The following is a 20,314-nucleotide window of genomic DNA, read 5'->3' on the forward strand; positions in this document are numbered from 1 at the left end:
ATGAAATTCGAATTGGATTATAGAGGTGAACTGACAGCCCTAGTGTGTGTGTGTGTGTGTGTGTGTGTGTGTGTGTGTGTGTGTGTGGGGCTGGGTATGAGCACGAAAACAGCATGGTTGTTTTTCACCACCTGTGCGCAACCTAACACACACACACACACACACACACACACACACACGCACATATTAACTGTATATATGGTGATTTTGGGTGTGCCAGTACAGTACAGTACAGTACAGTACAGTACAGTACAGATTTTACGGGGGCCAGTTTAGAATTGCAGCCGTCCGTATAGGGGCCGTTTGAGTCACATGTCTTAATGACTGTTGGTAGGGCGGTCCACATTTTGGTGGCATATAATAATAATAATAATAATAATAAACTTTATTTGTATAGCACCTTTCATGGCATGACATGCAGCTCAAAGTGCTTTACAGAGTAATGGAGAATAAAAGAAAAGCAAGCCATGAACATTAAAAAACAAGCAGTGATGCAATACAGTGAGGACATGAATAACAAAAGATTAAATATCATATAGGACGTCGATATTTATTACTGTAGAATTAGTCCCCATTAGGGCTGTCAGTTCACCTCTATAATCCAATTCGAATTTCATTGGTTCATTATTTGTAATTTTCGAAAATATTCGAATATTTACATTGTTTATTTTAGCTCATATTTAGCCTATAATAATACACAGAATATAATACGATGCACTTTCTGTCCACTAGAGGCCCCCCCTTCCAAACGGCAAAGCCAGTAGCTCATCATGATGACGACGGTCATAGCATCGTGATTGTGTAGTTGTGACAACGTGATCGTGGCCCTGACAGGCGCTATGTCTGTCTGTCCTGCACGTGTCCCCGTCCCCCTGTACGTTGGGACCAGTGGACTAGTCCGCTCTGACAAGGCGTAGTTATGCATATCATGTCAATACTCTCGGACTCGTCTCGGACATGCATTAGTCTACGGAGCCCCATTTAATGGCATTTATATCAGTTTGACTTGCATTAGTCTACGGACCCCCATTTAATGGACCCCCAGTTTGACATGCATTAGTCTATGGAGCCCCATTTAATGGACCCCCAGTTTGACATGCATTAGTCTACGGAGCCCCATTTAATGGACCCCCAGTTTGACATGCATTAGTCTACGGAGCCCCATTTAATGGACCCCCAGTTTGACCTGCATTAGTCTACGGACCCCCATTTAATGGACCCCCAGTTTGACATGCATTAGTCTACGGACCCCCATTCAATGGACCCCCAGTTTGACATGCATTAGTCTACGGAGCCCCATTTAATGGCATTTCTATCTCTGTATTTGCCTCTGAGATTTAGTGGAGTAGAAATATAAAAGTACTGAATACTGTAGCAAAGTAAAAAAATAAATAAAACACAACAAAAACTGGTGGTGCATTTGAACCAGAACTGTATCCTTGTTTATAGAGTCTATTCGTACGTCTCTAAATGTTTTGATTAATTGAACAAGGTGGACCCTCTTGTAAACAAGTGTAATGCTTTATTTTGTGCTTGAGAAATGTAGGCTACTGGAATTCTGCAAACTGTTAATACATATTTCAATCAATCAATTCTTGAGTAAGTGTGAAGGAACTCACTTTGCTAGTTTTCATTGACGCATCACCTGTTGTTGAAGGAACCTGTTTGACGACACCTCTGTCTCTCTCTCTCTCTCTCTCTCTCTCTCTCTGTGTCTCTGTGTCTCTCTCTCTCTCTCTCCGCCCTGCTCAGAGCTACAATAACTTCAACTGACCAGGAAGAGAAACCCTGCATTATTATCATAAGCTAAGCTTGTGTTAGATTTAATAGAACTCATTATGATAACTCGTAGTTCAGTGTGTTGGAACTACAATAAGTCGTAGTTCAGTGTGTTGGAACTACAATAAGTCATAGTTCAGTGTGTTGGAGATACAATAAGTCATAGTTCAGTGTGTTGGAACTACAATAAGTCATAGTTCAGTGTGTTGGAACTACAATAAGTCATAGTTCAGTGTGTTGGAGCTACAATAACTCATATAGTTCAGTGTGTTGGAACTACAATAAGTCATAGTTCAGTGTGTTGGAACTTTGTAATATTTTTACACCGTCGGAATCGAAGAGCGACAGACAGGAGGAGGAGGATGACAGGTAATTAAAGATTCAATGGTGTTACATTGTTTATTAGAAGTGGACAATGTCTTCGTTAACCACGTGGACCCTATAGCTGTGGTATATAGCTGGACATTGTGCATTTAGATCAAATCTATGGTTGTTGTGAACGTGTGGCTGGTGATCACTGCTGGGTCTGGAGTCTCGCCGTGTGTGTTTTGAGTCCCGCAGTGACAGGTTGACATTGACAGGCTGCAGCTTATTATTATCGTTTGTATCCTTGTTGTTCCAAACCTCCAGTATCATGACGTTGATGTGCATTGTTATGTTACGCCGTTGTGTGTGTGTGTGTGTGTGTGTGTGTGTGTGTGTGTGTGTGTTCGGCACAAACAAGGGACTAAATTATTTTCGCTCCTATGCCACCAAAATGTGCCCTTTTCCCCTCACTGTATGTTTATTTTCCCTTTTTGGCACTCAGCCAAACCAGCAATGTCCGTGTTTATCTATGTGGCCGTCATGAGCAGAGTATGTGACTTATTAGTACCAGTAGGGGGCGCCAGAGAGAGAGAGATAGTGACGAGAGAGAGAGAGAGTTTTGATTGATTGATTGAAATATTTATTAACAGTTTGTAGAATTTACAGTACATTTTAAGCACAAACTCAATACAAAGACTGTTAACTGTGAGTGGACGACCCAATTAAGCATTAGACTTGTTTACAACAGGGTCCACATTGTTCAATTCATCAAAACATTTAGAGACGTACAAATAGACACTTCTATGTAGCTAAAGAACAGAACAGAAATTCATCATATATATAGAGAGAGAGACAGAGACAGAGACAGAGACAGAGACAGAGAGAGAGAGGAGGGGGGGGGGGAATTGCAACACTCAGTTCACACGGGTGTGGTTTTTAAGTGGTGCAACCATTTCCTTAAAGGACTGTGTGTGTGTGTGTGTGTGTGTGTGTGCGTGTGCGTGTGCGTGTGCGTGTGCGTGTGCGTGTGCGTGTGCGTGTGCGTGTGCGTGTGTGTGTGTGTGTGTGTGTGTTAGGGCTGTCAGAACGAATTTCATAATATGAAAGAAATTCGAATATTAAAAAAATATATATATTCGAAAGCTAAAATTGCCATTCGAATGGAGCTTTTATAATTTATTAATTCTATTTAATATTTTTATTTTGTTTTATGTTATTTTATCCGCTCACTAAATGTATTGAGTAACGAATCTACCGCTGTGAAATCTCCCCGGCCGCTTCCACTGCATGTGAAAACGTACACGTTCACGTCTCGAGCGAATGTGGGCCGGGTTCCGGACCCCGTGGCCTCGCGACCGTAATAGACGGCTTAGTGGCCCGGTGGTAAATGAGCGGAGACTAGCCAGCTACACGAAGGTGACAAGGGCCCCGATTGTAAAGGCTGAGCACGCGGTCAAAAACGTCGAAATGTCTCGAAAATATTTTCGGAGAATCGATTTTCGTGCGTTCTAGGCCCCGTGGCCTCGCGGTACCGCCGCTAACAAGCCCGCGGTTCCGTGGGTCCTGAGCGGGCCGACGAGGGCTACTCCGCATGGTCAAGCCCGTCGCGCAGAACCCAGGCGGTACCCCCGGAAAGTTCCGAAATGTCCGGAGGAGCGGCGGCGCTTAGAGTGAGCTAAAGCTCCCCTGGTGGCCTGCTCGCAAGCCACAACCAGGGACGCTGTCCGCCCGTCCGAGACGAGTCACGAGAGTATTGACATGATATGCATAACTACGCCTTGTCAGAGCGGACTAGTCCACTGGTCCCAACGTACAGGGGGACGGGGACACGTGCAGGACAGACAGACATAGCACTGCTCAATAAAACAGTTTAAACGCTATTTTGTGCCGTGAAAACCATTAGGCCTACATGTGCTGAAAGTACTGCTTTGCCGTTTGGAAGGGGGGGGCCTCTAGTGGACAGAATGTGCATCGTATTATATTCTGTGTATTATTATAGGTTAAATATGAGCTAAAATAAACAATGTAAATATTCGAATATTTTCGAAAATTAAAAATAATGAAGCAATGAAATTCGAATTGGATTATAGAGGTGAACTGACAGCCCTAGTGTGTGTGTGTGTGTGTGTGTGTGTGTGTGTGTGTGTGGGGCTGGGTATGGGCACGAAAACAGCATGGTTGTTTTTCACCACCTGTGCGCAACCTAACACACACACACACACACACACACACACACACACACGCACATATTAACTGTATATATGGTGATTTTGGGTGTGCCAGTAGGCCTACAGTACAGTACAGTACAGTACAGTACAGTACAGTACAGTACAGTACAGTACAGTACAGTACAGTGCAGTGCAGTGCAGTGCAGTGCAGTACAGTACAGTACAGATTTTACGGGGGCCAGTTTAGAATTGCAGCCGTCCGTATAGGGGCCCTTTGAGTCACATGTCTTAATGACTGTTGGTAGGGCGTTCCACATTTTGGTGGCATATTATAATAATAATAATAATAAACTTTATTTGTATAGTACCTTTCATGGCATGAAATGCAGCTCAAAGTGCTTTACAGAGTAATGGAGAATAAAAGAAAAGCAAGCCATGAACATTAAAAAACAAGCAGTGATGCAATACAGTGAGGACATGAATAACAAAAAATTAAATATCATATAGGACGTCGATATTTATTACTGTAGAATTAGTCCCCATGTGGGACAATAGAGATTAGAATTCCTAAGATGAAGCAGTGAATTCATATTCCTAAAATGAAGCAGTGAATTAATATTCATAAGATGAAGCAGTTAATTAATCATAAGATGAAGCAGTGAATTAATAATCATAAGATGAAGCAGTGAATTAATATTCATAAAATTAAGCAGTGAATTAATATTCATAAAATTAAGCAGTGAATTAATATTCATATTCGTGTATAGCGTTTTGTTTGTAATTGAGAACGTGTGTCTTTTTTTAATATATTTTTTATCCCACGATTTTGTAACCCATTTTTCACCCCTGTGTCAATCATCTAATGTGATCCTGGGCTCTACACACCCTCCGCCAACCTAGTCCCCATATATGGGGGACAAGGGGAGACCAACCTAGTCCCCATATATGGGGGACAAGGGGAGACCAACCTAGTCCCCATATATGGGGGATAAGGGGAGACCAACCTAGTCCCCATATATGGGGGACAAGGGGAGACCAACCTAGTCCCCATATATGGGGGACAAGGGGAGACCAACCTAGTCCCCATATATGGGGGACAAGGGGAGAGCAACGGACTTGAACTCATGCTTCCTTCATGCCTCAGTGTCCAAGTTGCTCCTTTACACCTGACAGGGGGGAGTTTCCCTGGTTGGACGTAGCGCGTGGAAGGAACACGTTATTCCAACCAGTTCCTTTCCCCTCCAGCAGGCGCCCCGGCTGGCCAGGGGGAGGTAGTTTAGAGACCAGGATTACTGCATGTTTTTTGTGAGGGTACCTACCCTAGGGGACACGGGGAGAACATGTGAGGGTACCTACCCTATAGGGGACACGGGGAGAACATGTGAGGGTACCTACCCTAGGGGACACGGGGAGAACATGTGAGGGTACCTACCCTATAGGGGACACGGGGAGAACATGCAAACTCCACACAGAAAGGCCCTTTCGTCAACCCCGCCTTCGGGTATGGGCGCTGATGACGCGGAGGAGGAAACACGAGAACGTGTGTCTCAATAGTTATTCATGTAGAATCATGTTCACCTACACTCGCATGTATAAATGCAGCTATTTTCAATGTCTTTACCATTTTAGCAACGGTGACGTGTTGTGACTGTGAGTGACATCATCTGTTACTTTTATCATTCCTTACTCTGAGGTTAGCAAAGGTTATGGATCAAAGGTTATGGATCAAAGGTTATGGATCCACTTTAGTTCATCAACATCTTCTACAGAATGAGTGAAACATACAATGTAGAGATTATTAGATTAATGATTAACCAACTCTCCTACACAGCCCTACAGGCTTAAAGGGACACTTCACCCTTTAAAATGAATGATTATAACCAACTCTCCTACACAGCCCTACATGCTTAAAGGGACACTTCACCCTTTAAAATGAATGATTAACCAACTCTCCTACACAGCCCTACAGGCTTAAAGGGACACTTCACCCTTTAAAATGAATGATTAACCAACTCTCCTACTCAGCCCTACAGGCTTAAAGGGACACTTCACCCTTTTAAATGAATGATTAACCAACTCTCCTACACAGCCCTACAGGCTTAAAGGTGCACTTAAGCCTCTCCAGCTGATCCAAAATGCCGCAGCTCGCTTGGTCTTCAACCAGCCAAAATTCTCACATGTCTCCCCCCTGCTCCGCTCCCTCCACTGGCTCCCGGTCGCTCCCCGCACAGAATACAAAACTCTGATGCTGGCATTCAAGGCAACCAAAGGTATGGCTCCCCCATATCTTGCAAGTATGATTGAAGCCTACAAACCCTCCCGCGCACTCAGATCAGCCAACGCAGGGAAGCTGGAAGTACCTTCACTAAAGACGCCGGGACAACGCTCCACACGTCCCAAACTCTTCTCCCTTCTGGCTCCAAAACTGTGGAATGCACTTCCCATTGCAGTCAGAACTGCAGCATCACTCCCAATCTTCCGCCGTAGTCTGAAAACCCACCTTTTCAGACTCCATCATGGCCCATAGCACTTACCCTACCCCCTTAGATAGCATTTCTGTAGACTTAGATAGCATCTGATACAGACTTATAGCATGTTATGTAGACGGCACTATAATTGCATTGTATGTAGTCATAGCACGCCATAGTACATATGTACTGTATAGCATAGTAGTATATATATATAGTTTATATGTATAGTCTCATAATATAGATATTCCACTGTTACTTTCTTAGCTTACGCATGTTTTATGATAAATGCTTTTGTGATGTATTCCCATGCTTTTGTTCTTGATTATTGTAAGTCGCTCTGGATTAAGAGCGTCTGCTAAATGCCTAAATTGTAAATTGTAAATTGTAAAGGGACACTTCACCCTTTTAAATGAATGATTAACCAACTCTCCTACACAGCCCTACAGGCTTAAAGGGACACTTCACCCTTTTAAATGAATGATTAACCAACTCTCCTACTCAGCCCTACAGGCTTAAAGGGACACTTCACCCTTTTTACAAAAATATATATGTTAAAGGACAACTTTAGTTGTTTAGTTTTGTTTGTTTTAGGTTGTTATTAGACAAAGTAAAAGATGAGTGTTATTTGTTTTTCATTTGCTGCTTGCTTCTTTTTTAGGGATTTTAGCTGTTTTTCACAGGGGGGCAGGGGCATTCGAGCATGGGGCTAAATATGTATTTGTTTACAAGATATTATGGCAATTATTTTTGTTTATTATTTACTATAGCCCTAATAAACCCCAGGAAATTACATCTGGCCACAAAAGATCACAGGATCTACTGAATGTGAAGGTAGCCTATTGGGGGGAAGCCACACTGTGTTATATAGGCTCAATGTGTCAGTTTGACACATTCAGTAGATCCTGTTATCTTTTGTGGCCAGATGTAATTTCTTGGGCTCTAGTAGGACTATAGAAGGGGCCCATAGCATGGGGGCCCCATGGTGTGCGGGCCCCCATGGCGTGCGTGAGCACATAATCTTTGTGGTTTTATTATGTTTTATCATCTTTTTGACCTAAATGTATCTCAATCAACGGCCAATTTCAGGCCCTCAAACCCAGCAGTCCTACCGCTTGGTTCAGTTTCCTCCAGTTTTCCTCCTCCTGAGAGCCAAGGGCCCCTGAGAGCCAAGGGCCCCTGAGAGCCAAGAGCCCCTGAGAGCCAAGGGCCCCCTGAGAGCCAAGGGCCCCCTGAGAGCCAAGGGCCCCCTTAGAGCCAAGGGCCCCCTGAGAGCCAATGGTCCCTGAGAGCCAAGGGTCCCTGAGAGCCAAGGGCCCCCTGAGAGCCAAGGGCCCCCTGAGAGCCAAGGGTCCCTGAGAGCCAAGGGCCCCCTGAGAGCCAAGGGCCCCTGAGAGCCAAGGCCCCCTGAGAGCCAAGGGCCCCCTGAGAGCCAAGGGCCCCCTGAGAGCCAAGGGCCCCTGAGAGCCAAGGGCCCCTGAGAGCCAAGGGCCCCTGGGATCTAAGGGCCCCTGAGAGCCAAGGGCCCCTGAGAGCCAAGGGCCCCTGAGAGCCAAGGGCGACTGAGAGCCAAGGGCCCCTGGCCCTATGGTTAATTTGGCCCTGATTACATGTGACATCTGACACAGCATCGTTTGGGGAATCCATTCCTTACAGCTCATGAATGATTGACACTTTCCTGTTGATTGACAGGAATGACCTGACGGAGGAGGAGTGACGTTTCCTTCAACACTTTAATAAGGTAAGACTCTGAGTGACAGCTGTCAATCATTACTGATGTCATTATAAACAGTGAGTGACAGCTGTCAATCATTACTTTCAATTCAATTACATTCAATTCAATTTTATTATAGTGTCAAATCACAACAAGTTGTCTCAAGACACTTTACAACCAACACAGATCCACCCAGAGCAGCAATATAACGAAAAACTCCTCCTTTAGGAAGAAACGTCATGAGGCAGAACCCGACTCTAGGGTGGGCGGCCATCTGCCTCCACCGTGTCGGGGGAGAGAGGGGGGGGGGGTAGAGGGAGAGAGAGAGAGATAGAGAGGTGGGCTCCGTGGAGGGGTCTGGTCCACAGTCACACTTCTGGTGTTCTCCATGAAGAGGTCTGGTCCACGGTCACTCTTCTGGTGTTCTCCATGAAGAGGTCTGGTCCACGGTCACACTTCTGGTGTTCTCCATGAAGAGGTCTGGTCCACGGTCACACTTCTGGTGTTCTCCATGAAGAGGTCTGGTCCACGGCGTAATGTCTGTCGATGTGTCTCACAGGACATATAATATCACAAGCAGACTCAGTGAGTTCTCATGTCAGTTGTAGTAGTATTTATTTAACTTCCCTCCAAAAGCTTTCCTTCATGACGTGGACCGGATGTCCACGTCACTCAAGACATAGCCTGAGCTAACACTAGACATTTCTGGCCTAGATGGGAGGCTCAGAAAAACGCGCACCCTGATTGGATCTCATCGATCTGTCCCTCACCCCCGGCCCCTCCTCTCCCCCCTAGTGCAGCGCTACGTCACATCATTTGGAGCGACGCCCACCCGGAAGGGTTGACTCCCACTTTTAGACCAGAGCGGCCAATGCGTTCCTCCAGGCTTTCCATTTTTGCACCAACAAAGTGAAAGCCTGGTACAGAGGCTACTCAAGACACAACACAAGAACTCTTAAAGTGACAAGACCCCTGTCTCAGTAACCTCACTCATTACATCTCCCCCTCCAAGACCCCTGTCTCAGTAACTTCACTCATTACATCTCCCCCTTCAAGACCCCTGTCTCAGTAACCTAACTCATTACATCTCCCCCTTCAAGACCCCTGTCTCAGTAACTTCACTCATTACATCTCCCCCTCCAAGACCCCTGTCTCAGTAACCTAACTCATTACATCTCCCCCTCCAAGACCCCTGTCTCAGTAACTTCACTCATTACATCTCCCCCTTCAAGACCCCTGTCTCAGTAACTTCACTCATTACATCTCCCCCTTCAAGACCCCTGTCTCAGTAACTTCACTCATTACATCTCCCCCTCCAAGACCCCTGTCTCAGTAACCTCACTCATTACATCTCCCCCTCCAAGACCCCTGTCTCAGTAACTTCACTCATTACATCTCCCCCTCCAAGACCCCTGTCTCAGTAACCTAACTCATTACATCTCCCCCTCCAAGACCCCTGTCTCAGTAACTTCACTCATTACATCTCCCCCTCAAAGACCCCTGTCTCAGTAACTTCACTCATTACATCTCCCCCTTCAAGACCCCTGTCTCAGTAACTTCACTCATTACATCTCCCCCTCTCTCCCAATGTGGAGACCTTTAATGTCATGTTTATGTACAGTAGGTGTGTCCAGTTGGCTACAATGTGGAGACCTTTAATGTCATGTTCATGTACAGTAGGTGTGTCCAGTTGGCTACAATGTGGAGACCTTTAATGTCATGTTCATGTACAGTAGGTGTGTCCAGTTGGCTACAATGTGGAGACCTTTAATGTCATGTTCATGTACAGTAGGTGTGTCCAGTTGGCTACAATGTGGAGACCTTTAATGTCATGTTTATGTACAGTAGGTGTGTCCAGTTGGCTACAATGTGGAGACCTTTAATGTCATGTTTATGTACAGTAGGTACAGTAGGAGACGTGTTGGCTCAGAATGGAGGAAACAACAGAGTGGGATTCAGAGCAGCAGCTCTTCAGCAGGTGAAACATTATGATATAAATGAGGATTCATTTCATGTCAAGTAGGAGTGTGTGTGTGTGTGTGTGTGTGTGTGTGTGTGTGTGTGTGTGTGTGTGTGTGTGTGTGTGTGTGTGTGTGTGTGTGTGTGTGTGTGTGTGTGTGTGTGTGTGTGTGTGTGTGTGTGTGTGTGTGTGTGTGTGTGTGTGTGTGTGTGTGTGTGTGTGTGTGTGTGTGTGTGTGTGTGTGTGTGCGCGCGCGTACGTGCGAGAGCATAATAATTGCAATACTAATAGTACAATGTGTCTGTTTTCCAGTTTCTAACTAGCTGTAGACACGATGTCATCACCAGTAGAAAGGATGTCATCACCAGTAGACAGGATGTCATCACCAGTAGACAGGATGTCCAGCGGAAGCATCAGAGGTGTGTTCTATTAACCCATTCAGGACAGGAACCTGTTGGTGTTTTAATCATTAGGACCATCCATTACACTTTAGCTATTGAAAAATAGCAGATCTACAAGCTCGTAGCGCGGTGGTCTGCTACTTTTGAAAAATCGTGAAAATGTGGCGCAAATCTTTATATATTCTGTGTTTTTAACTCATATCTTTGCCTCTGGGGGGGGGGGGGGTCCCTGGAACAACATATTTCCAGATGGGGGTCGACGGCCAATTACAGATATTTTTGGGGTCCTTGACATGAAATATTGAGCACCACTGATATAGAAACAGGAGGTTTTTCAGTCAAACTGTCAGGATTTAGAAGACATATTTTTAATGTCGACGTCAGGCCTAAATGGGTTAAAACACACAATTATATTTAATTAACTAATAATACTGGTTTAATCTCATCTGTGATCTGTATCAATATTATATTTAATTAGCACATTCTGACCTGAGATCAGATTCTAAAAATGTCTTCTACATCCTGACAGTTTTGAGAAAATGTTATGTTTCTAATTTCTATGTCAGTCGTTCTTCGATTTAAAAAAAATAGCAGACCTACAAGCCACCGAGTGTCGCGCTATGAGCTTGTAGATCTGCTATTTTTCAATAGCTAAAACATGACATAATGCTAACACCAAAAGGGGTTCCCGCCCCAAAATGGGTTAACTAATAATACTGGTTTAATCTCATCTGTGATCTGTATCAATATTATGTTTAATTAACTAATAATACTGGTTTAATATCATCTGTGATATGTATCAATATTATGTTTATTTTTTCCAACCAGGGAAGAACAGCGACCCGTCAGAACTGAACATTGTTCTGATCGGGGGAAGAATTCCTGGTAAACTCAGTGGAAAGAGCTCAGTAGGAAACATCATCCTGGGCAGAGAGGCTTTTAGAACAAACACATTAACATCTCAGAGTGTCATGAGACAAGAGTTAGTGTCAGGGAGACAGGTCAGTGTGGTCGACACTCCAGGATGGAGGTCTACTCATCCCCTAGATCTGACCCCAAAACTGACCCAGTTAGAAATACAAAGGAGTGTGAGTCTGTGTCCTCCAGGACCACATGCCTTTGTCCTAGTGGTCAGATTGGACCTCCCATATACAGGAACAGGGATGTCAGCAGAGGAACATGTGAGATTCCTCCTCAGTGACACAGTGTGGAAACGCACTATTGTGGTGTTCACTGTAGCTGATAAAAACAACATGAGACCTGGTCTCATTAGATCTGACTCTGACTTAAGATATCTCACAGAGAAATGTGAAGGTCGCTTCCATGTCCTTGACATCAGTGACAGAGGAGATGGTGGTCAGGTCACAGAGCTGCTGCAGAAGGTAGATCAGATTGTGCAGAGTAATGGTGGTCACTATGAGACAGAAGAACACGTCTCAGAGGAACTGAAGGAGAAGGAGAGAAGTATCAGAAGAAGAGCAGAACCAAGGAGGAAAGACGCCCAGAAACAACCAACCGGACCTCCTCTGGGCCGCGGCTCGTCAGAAAGAGGTAAAAACACTGGATGAATTAATTAATTAATAACTGGCACTTAAACCCATTTAGGCCTGACATCAAAATAAATAAAATGTCTTCTAAATCATGACAGTTTTCTGAAAAACCTGTTTTTACAGTAAACCAGTGGCTTTCAAACTATTTCATGTCAAGTACCCCGAAATGATCTGTAATTGGCCGCCGACTCCAATCTGAAAATAGCCCCCCCTCCCCCACCCCAGAAGCAAATATATGAGTTAAAAACATTCGCTCTAAAAGAATATTCAAAGATTTGCGACACATTTTCAAGATTTTTCTAAAATAGCAGACCTACAAGCTCGTAGCGCGCCTCTCTGTGCTGCGCTATGAGCTTGTAGATCTGCTATTTTCCAATAGCTAAAGCATAACATAATGCTTAAAACACCAAAAGGGGTTCCCGTCCAGAAAGGGTTAAAGCCCATGTGGTTGAGAGGAGTTCCTCAGGGCTCTAAACTGGGCGGGAACCCCTTTTGGTGTTAGCATCATGTTATGCTTTAGCTGTTTAAAAATAGCAGATCTACAAGCTCATAGCGCGCCACCGAGTGGCGCGCTACGAGTGGCGCGCTACGAGCTTGTAGGTCTGCTATTTTTGAAAAATCAAAGAACGACTGACATAGAAGACAAAAGAAGCTTTCTCAGAAAACTGTCAGGATGTATAGAAGAACATTTTTAGAATCTGATCTCAGGTCACAATGGGTTAAGTGGTTAACCTCACAGTGTGAGGTGTTGTGAGCTTGTAGATCTGCTCTGTTCACTATTTGTCATAATTATAATAATGTGTATATAGGGCTTATACCCACATCCCCATTCTGGGGAAATAGCTGATCTACAAGCTCACAACGTGTCGCGTAGCATCGTGTTGTGAGCTTGTAGATCAGCTATTGTAGGCTAATATATTTAGTGTAGAGTGAAAACATGTAGACGCCTAGTACACTTCCCTGGGGGACTCCACTCAGCTAAGTATAGGGTTGACCGTGTATGTCCAAAACCCTTCCTCTTAGTTAGTATTCTTAAAACATTCTGAACGGGAACCCATTTTGGTGTTAGCATCATGTTATGCTTTATCTATTGAAAAATAGCAGATCTACAAGCTCATATCGCGCCACCGAGTGGCGCGATACGAGCTTGTAGGTCTGCTATTTTTTGAAAAATCGAAGAACGACTGACATTTTTAGAATCTGATCTCAGGTCAGAATGGGTTCATCAGACCAGTGTGTGTCCGGCGGAAACCTCGTATGAATCTGATCTCAGGTCAGAATGGGTTAAAACATTTAAAATTTGTAAAAAAAATAATATATATAGCAGATCTACAAGCTCATAACGCAGCGCATTGCAATGTGATGTGAGCTTGTAGATCATTATTTTCACTATTCTTTTTTTTTTTTTTTTTTTTTAAATAGGGACACATGGGTCAGCGTGTTTAAACATTAACATGAAATACAATAAAATTGTAGATCTTCTATTTTCACTACTTTAGCGTGACACTCCTGTATTGTATGGTGAGGCAGGTCGATAATTTACAGCAACGATGTATTTTGTTATAACGACAAATAGAGAAAACAGCAGATCTACAAGCTCACAGTGTGTCACGTTGAGAAGCAATATGAGCTTGTAGATCGGCTATTGTAGCGTTTTTAAACTAAAACCAAAACGTTGAAGATGTTGTTAAACAAAGTGAAAGTAAACAATGTTTTCTCTTACAGGACGGACCGACCTCAGGATTGTGATGTTGGGAAGGCAGTGCTCTGGGAAGAGTTCAGCAGGAAACACCATTCTGACAGGAAGTGGTTTTAAAGCAGGTCAGAGGTCAGTGCAGTGTGAGGTGAGACAGGGCAGCGTAGCAGGGAGACGGGTGACAGTGGTGGAATCACCAGGCTGGTTCTACAACCATCCACTACAGGACACCTCAGAGATGGACAGACTGGAGATCCAGGTCAGTGTGTGTCTCTGTCCTCCTGGACCACATGCTGTTCTTCTGGTCGTTCCTCTTCATGAAGCATTCACCAAAGAAATGAGAGTAGCAGTAGAGGAACACATGAGCCTTCTGCCACAGAGCCTCTGGAGTCACGCTATAGCCCTGTTCACCCATGGAGACCGTCTGGGAGAACGAAGCATTGAGCAGCACATTGAGGCTGAAGGAGAAGACCTCCGCTGGCTTCTTGACCGATGTGGGAACAGGTACCATGTCTTCAACAACCAGAAGAGAGATGACAGTCAGGTCACACAGCTTCTGGAGAAGATAGATGAGATGTTGTCAGGAAACACAGGTGGACACTGTGAAGTTGAGAAGATGTCAGCGAGGAAGAGGAACATGGAGGAACGTGTCCAGACACTGACCAGGAAACTGACCGCCCTGAAAGCTCTCTGTGAAGGTGAGCTGTCTGTCTGTCTGTCTGTCTGTCTGTCTGTCTGTCTGTCTGTCTGTCTGTCTGTCTGTCTCTAATTTTGGACTTACAACTACCACAATATGTAAGTGTTGTACAATACAATTACATGTTATTTTACTTACAGGGGTCCTTGAGGGTTAGGGTTAAGGGGTAAGGACCCCCAGGGGTCCTTGAGGGTTAGGGTTAAGGGGTAAGGACCCCCAGGGGTCCTTGAGGGGTTTCCAGGGGGTCCCACTGCAACATGTTCCATATGTTATACAGTATGTTGGTTAGTCATAAATAGCAGATCTACAAGCTTGCAGTGCATCACTTCACTTGTACATCTGCTATTTTTTAACTTTTAGGAAAATATTTGAAATATATTAGCTTTTTTAACAGAAATCTTCTCTTCTGGGGGTCCCTGTCACACAGAACACTCTCACATGGGGGTCCCTGACACAGAGAACACTCTCACATGGGGGTCCCTGACACACAGAACACTCTCACATGGGGGTCCCTGACACACAGAACACTCTCACATGGGGGTCCCTGACACACAGAACACTCTCACATGGGGGTCCCTGACATAGAACACTCTCACATGGGGGTCCCTGACACACAGAACACTCTCACATGGGGGTCCCTGACACACAGAACACTCTCACATGGGGGTCCCTGACACAGAACACTCTCACATGGGGGTCCCTGACACACAGAACACTCTCACATGGGGGTCCCTGACACACAGAACACTCTCACATGGGGGTCCCTGACACAGAACACTCTCACATGGGGGTCCCTGATACACAGAACACTCTCACATAGGGGTCCCTGACACACACAACACTCTCACATGGGGGTCCCTGACACAGAACACTCTCACATGGGGGTCCCTGACACAGAACACTCTCACATGGGGGTCCCTGACACAGAACACTCTCACATGGGGGTCCCTGTCACAGAACACTCTCACATGGGGGTCCCTGTCACAGAACACTCTCACATGGGGGTCCCTGACACACAGAACACTCTCACATGGGGGTCCCTGACACACACAACACTCTCACATGGGGGTCCCTGACACAGAACACTCTCACATGGGGGTCCCTGACACAGAACACTCTCACATGGGGGTCCCTGACACAGAACACTCTCACATGGGGGTCCCTGACACAGAACACTCTCACATGGGGGTCCCTGACACACAGAACACTCTCACATGGGGGTCCCTGACACACAGAACACTCTCACATGGGGGTCCCTGACACACAGAACACTCTCACATGGGGGTCCCTGACACAGAACACTCTCACATGGGGGTCCCTGACACAGAACACTCTCACATGGGGGTCCCTGACATAGAACACTCTCACATGGGGGTCCCTGACACACAGAACACTCTCACATGGGGGTCCGTGGCCAAAAGAGTTTGAGAAACACTGCTTTACGCCTGTGTGTGTGTGTGTGTGTGTGTGTGTGTGTGTGTGTGTGTGTGTGTGTGTGTGTGTGTGTGTGTGTTAGTGTCAGGAGAACACATATCAGAGGTCAGGATGGTTTTGGCTGGAGGAAAGCAGGCTGACAGGGACAGAGCTGGAAACAAGATTCTGCAGAAGAGCAGTGTGTTTACAGAAACTCCATGGAAGGTGAGTAATAATTATGATCTGAATGAGATGTTATAATGAATGATCTCACAGTAAACAGTAAAGACCTTAAATATACATGTTTTATGATGATAATGTGAAAGTATCTGCTGTCATCAGTGGTGTAACAGTGATTTTTCATTTCGGTACCACGGTCACGCACACGCACGCACGTGCACTCAAACACATACATGCACGTGCACTCGCGCGCCTACATGTGTGCTTAGCATGTGCACAGAACTGCTGATACCCTAAGCCTATATTGTTTCTAGTGTATGAGACACACACGCACACACACACACACGCACGCACGCACACACACACACACACACACACACACACACACACACACGTGCAGTCGCGCACACACGCACACACACACACACACACACACACACACACACACACACACGCACACGCACACACAAGGAGTCATGTGCTGTGCTGTGTTGCTTACATTACGTCTCATAGCAACAGCAACATGTTTAGATCTTGCAGATCTAAAAGCTCACAGCGTGCTGCATGTCAACGTGTTTTGAGCTTGTAGATCTGCTAAAGCTGTAGCCAAAGTATGAAATAGGGCTTAAGGCCAAGAATAATAATAATATAGTCACAATACCAAACATAAAAGTCCTCATTATGCCGAAATTAACATTTCACAGTCATATTATTGGATTGTAATTCATATTATTATGATGTATTCATGACTTTAATGTTATAATTAATAACACATTAGTGTATTAATCACTTTAATGTTATAATTAATAACACATTAATGTATTCATCACTTTAATGTTATAATTAATAACACATTAATGTATTCATGACTTTAATGTTATAATTTATAACACATTAATGTGTTCATCACTTTAATGTTATAATTAATAACACATTAATGTATTCATGACTTTAATGATATAATCAATAACACATTAATGTATTCATGACTTTAATGTTATAATTAATAACACATTAATGTGATCATCCTTTTATGGTTACAGATCATGGTATACAGGGGTGGATAGATTAACCTATAAATGTATATCATAATTGATCAGTTATTATTATTATTATGACTAACATACAGTAAACCTCATATTCCAGGAGTTTAAAACCCAGCCTAAACTGACAGAATGTGTCAAAGAACAGCGTGAAGTTGCTGACAGAACAGTGAGTGTGGTGATGTGTCCAGACTGGTCGACTACACCTCCATCCCAGAAGACCAAAGACGTCCTTCTACACGGTGTGACTCTGTGTTATCCTGGACCCCACGCTGTCCTGGTGACAGTCGATGTGAAGTCCAGATTCTGTGAAGCTGACAGGAGGTCAGTGGAGGAACACATGGAGCTGCTGGGGCACACAGTCTGGAGACACGCTCTGGTTCTGTTCATGTGGGGATGGTGGCTGGGAGGGAGACGTGTTGAGGAGTACATCGAGGCTGAAGGAGAACCTCTGAGGAGGATCCTGGAGAAATGTGGCTACAGGTACCATGTTATACGTGGTTTTGGCTGGGACATTTCAGAGGTAAAGCAGCTGATGGAGAAAACAGAAGACATGGTGACGAGGAATCAAACATTCACTGGACCTCAAGGTGAGATTAAGTACAATAACAATAACGGCATCCAGAGAACTCGCCAGTTCACTGACTCGCCGCGGTTTAATGCATTTCAGTTTTACTTCACCTTAATTTAAATTGCATTGAATTGAGAGAGAGAGAGAGAGAGAGAGAGAGAGAGGATAGTTGTTTAGATTTTACACTAGATGAAGTAGGAATGCTAAAGTTTAAACGCCAAAGTACAGAAACAATGTAATTCATTGGTAAACAATATCCTGAAATAGTAGACCTACTCTATCATTGGTATTCACTATACTCACCTTTTTATCATCATCTAGCTGACCATTTCATTTCACAAAATCATTTGATCACTTTGGAAATTAACATCTGTGGGTTTGACATACTGTAACTAAACTGATGAAGAGACAGACAGACGGACAGACAGACGGACGGACAGACAGACAGACAGACAGACAGACAGACAGACAGACAGACAGACAGACAGACTTTATTAATCCAAAAGGAAATATGCTTTGTCCAACAGCTCCAGGCGAAACACCATCTGAGACAGGAAGTGTGTACAGCTGTGTGTCACCTGACAAGAAGGTCTCTGATTGGCTGAAGAACCAGCCTGCATCCTCGTCAGGATATGAGACCATGAGTGAAGTTCCTACGCAGGAAGACGCTGAGGTGACGAGAGTAAGATGAGCATCTTTTATAGATTAAACTTTACAGTGTAAGATGAGCATGTTTTATAGATTATACTTTACAGTGTAAAATGACCATGTTTTATAGAATAAACTTTACAGTGTAAGATGAGCATGTTTTATAGATTATACTTTACAGTGTAAAATGACCATGTTTTATAGAATAAACTTTTCAGTGTAAGATGAGCATGTTTTATAGATTATACTTTACAGTGTAAGATGACCATGTTTTATAGATTACATTAGAGGAAGAAACAATTGTCCAAAAATAATCCTCCCAAAATCTAAAATAGAATTCACGTTTAAAAAAATCACATCCAACCAACATCACATTCATTATAAATTAATTAAGCAATATTAGATGAGAGGGTGTTCTTTAATGTCATTAATGCACGCCTGCAGTTCCGTAGGAAATCGCCCGCAAATATACTTGAAAATAAGTTCTGTAGTGTGAGTCCGTTTGCAGACCCCTTGAAAACCAGATGGGTTTTTATTTTATTTTATCTTATACAATTTCTCCATCATACATGGCCATTTTCACAACACTGATTTATTTCATGTTTTTTCATGTTTTGGTCATGGGTGTCTGGTACCCACTGTACCCAGTGTCATGTCCATGGGTGGTCCCCACTGTACCCAGTGTCATGTCAATGGGTGGTCCCCACTGTACCCAGTGTCATGTCCATGGGTGGTCCACACTGCACCCAGTGTCATGTCAATGGGTGGTCCACACTGCACCCAGTGTCATGTCAATGGGTGGTCCCCACTGTACCCAGTGTCATGTCCATGGGTGGTCCACACTGCACCCAGTGTCATGTCAATGGGTGGTCCACACTGCACCCAGTGTCATGTCAATGGGTGGTACCCACTGTACCCAGTGTCATGTCAATGGGTGGTCCCCACTGTACCCAGTGTCATGTCAATGGGTGGTCCCCACTGTACCCAGTGTCATGTCCATGGGTGGTCCCCACTGTACCCAGTGTCATGTCAATGGGTGGTCCCCACTGTACCCAGTGTCATGTCAATGGGTGGTCCCCACTGTACCCAGTGTCATGTCAATGGGTGGTCCCCACTGTACCCAGTGTCATGTCAATGGGTGGTCCCCACTGTACCCAGTGTCATGTCAATGGGTGGTCCCCACTGTACCCAGTGTCATGTCCATAAAAGACCAATCAGATGTCTTCCTTGGATAATGGACATTGTAAATACATTTCGGTAAATGATGTGTCAGAAATGAATAAGTGGAATACATATATATGAATATAATTCAACTGGGTTTATAGGGTAAGTAAAAGATGCAGTAACATTCTGAATGTTCATTTGATTTCTGAGACCGGCTGAATCTGGCTGAAAGGTTGTGTTTTATGCTTATCTGTTATCTGTGTTTTATGGTAATCTGGCTGAAAGGTTGTGTTTTATGGTTATCTGTGTTTTATGGTAATCTGGCTGAAAGGTTGTGTTTTATGGTTATCTGTTATCTGTGTTTTATGGTAATCTGGCTGAAAGGTTGTGTTTTATGGTTATCTGTTATCTGTGTTTTATGGTAATCTGGCTGAAAGGTTGAAAATGATTTCTCCTCCCCGTGTTTTAGGATTTGTCTATGAGCAGCTCATCAGAGGAAGAGGAAGAGGAGGAGGACGAGGATTGTGGTGAGAGACATGGATCATATTCATATTTT

The 20,314-nt window shown here is 44.3% G+C and overlaps 2 protein-coding genes across 2 annotated transcripts in view; both read left to right on the forward strand.

Moving 5' to 3' along the window:
• Positions 1-20,314, forward strand: part of LOC310874815 (GTPase IMAP family member 8-like) — a gene marked incomplete at both ends in the record, with an annotated part of 389,544 nt that overhangs the window by 270,328 nt on the left and 98,902 nt on the right. The gene's annotated exons all lie outside the window — the stretch shown is intronic.
• LOC310874093 (GTPase IMAP family member 8-like) overlaps positions 10,730-20,314 on the forward strand; it is a gene marked incomplete at both ends in the record, with an annotated part of 11,081 nt that continues 1,496 nt past the window's right edge. The window contains 6 exons of the mRNA XM_083786768.1: positions 10,730-10,814; positions 11,625-12,347; positions 14,072-14,740; positions 17,567-17,965; positions 18,474-18,628; positions 20,228-20,285. Of these exons, the coding sequence (XP_083642894.1) occupies positions 10,730-10,814; positions 11,625-12,347; positions 14,072-14,740; positions 17,567-17,965; positions 18,474-18,628; positions 20,228-20,285 (2,089 nt within the window). The remainder of the gene's footprint in view (positions 10,815-11,624; positions 12,348-14,071; positions 14,741-17,566; positions 17,966-18,473; positions 18,629-20,227; positions 20,286-20,314) is intronic.

The sequence above is a fragment of the Protomyctophum parallelum genome (genome assembly GCF_964188405.1).
Source record: "Protomyctophum parallelum genome assembly, chromosome: 17".
NCBI lineage: Eukaryota > Metazoa > Chordata > Actinopteri > Myctophiformes > Myctophidae > Protomyctophum > Protomyctophum parallelum.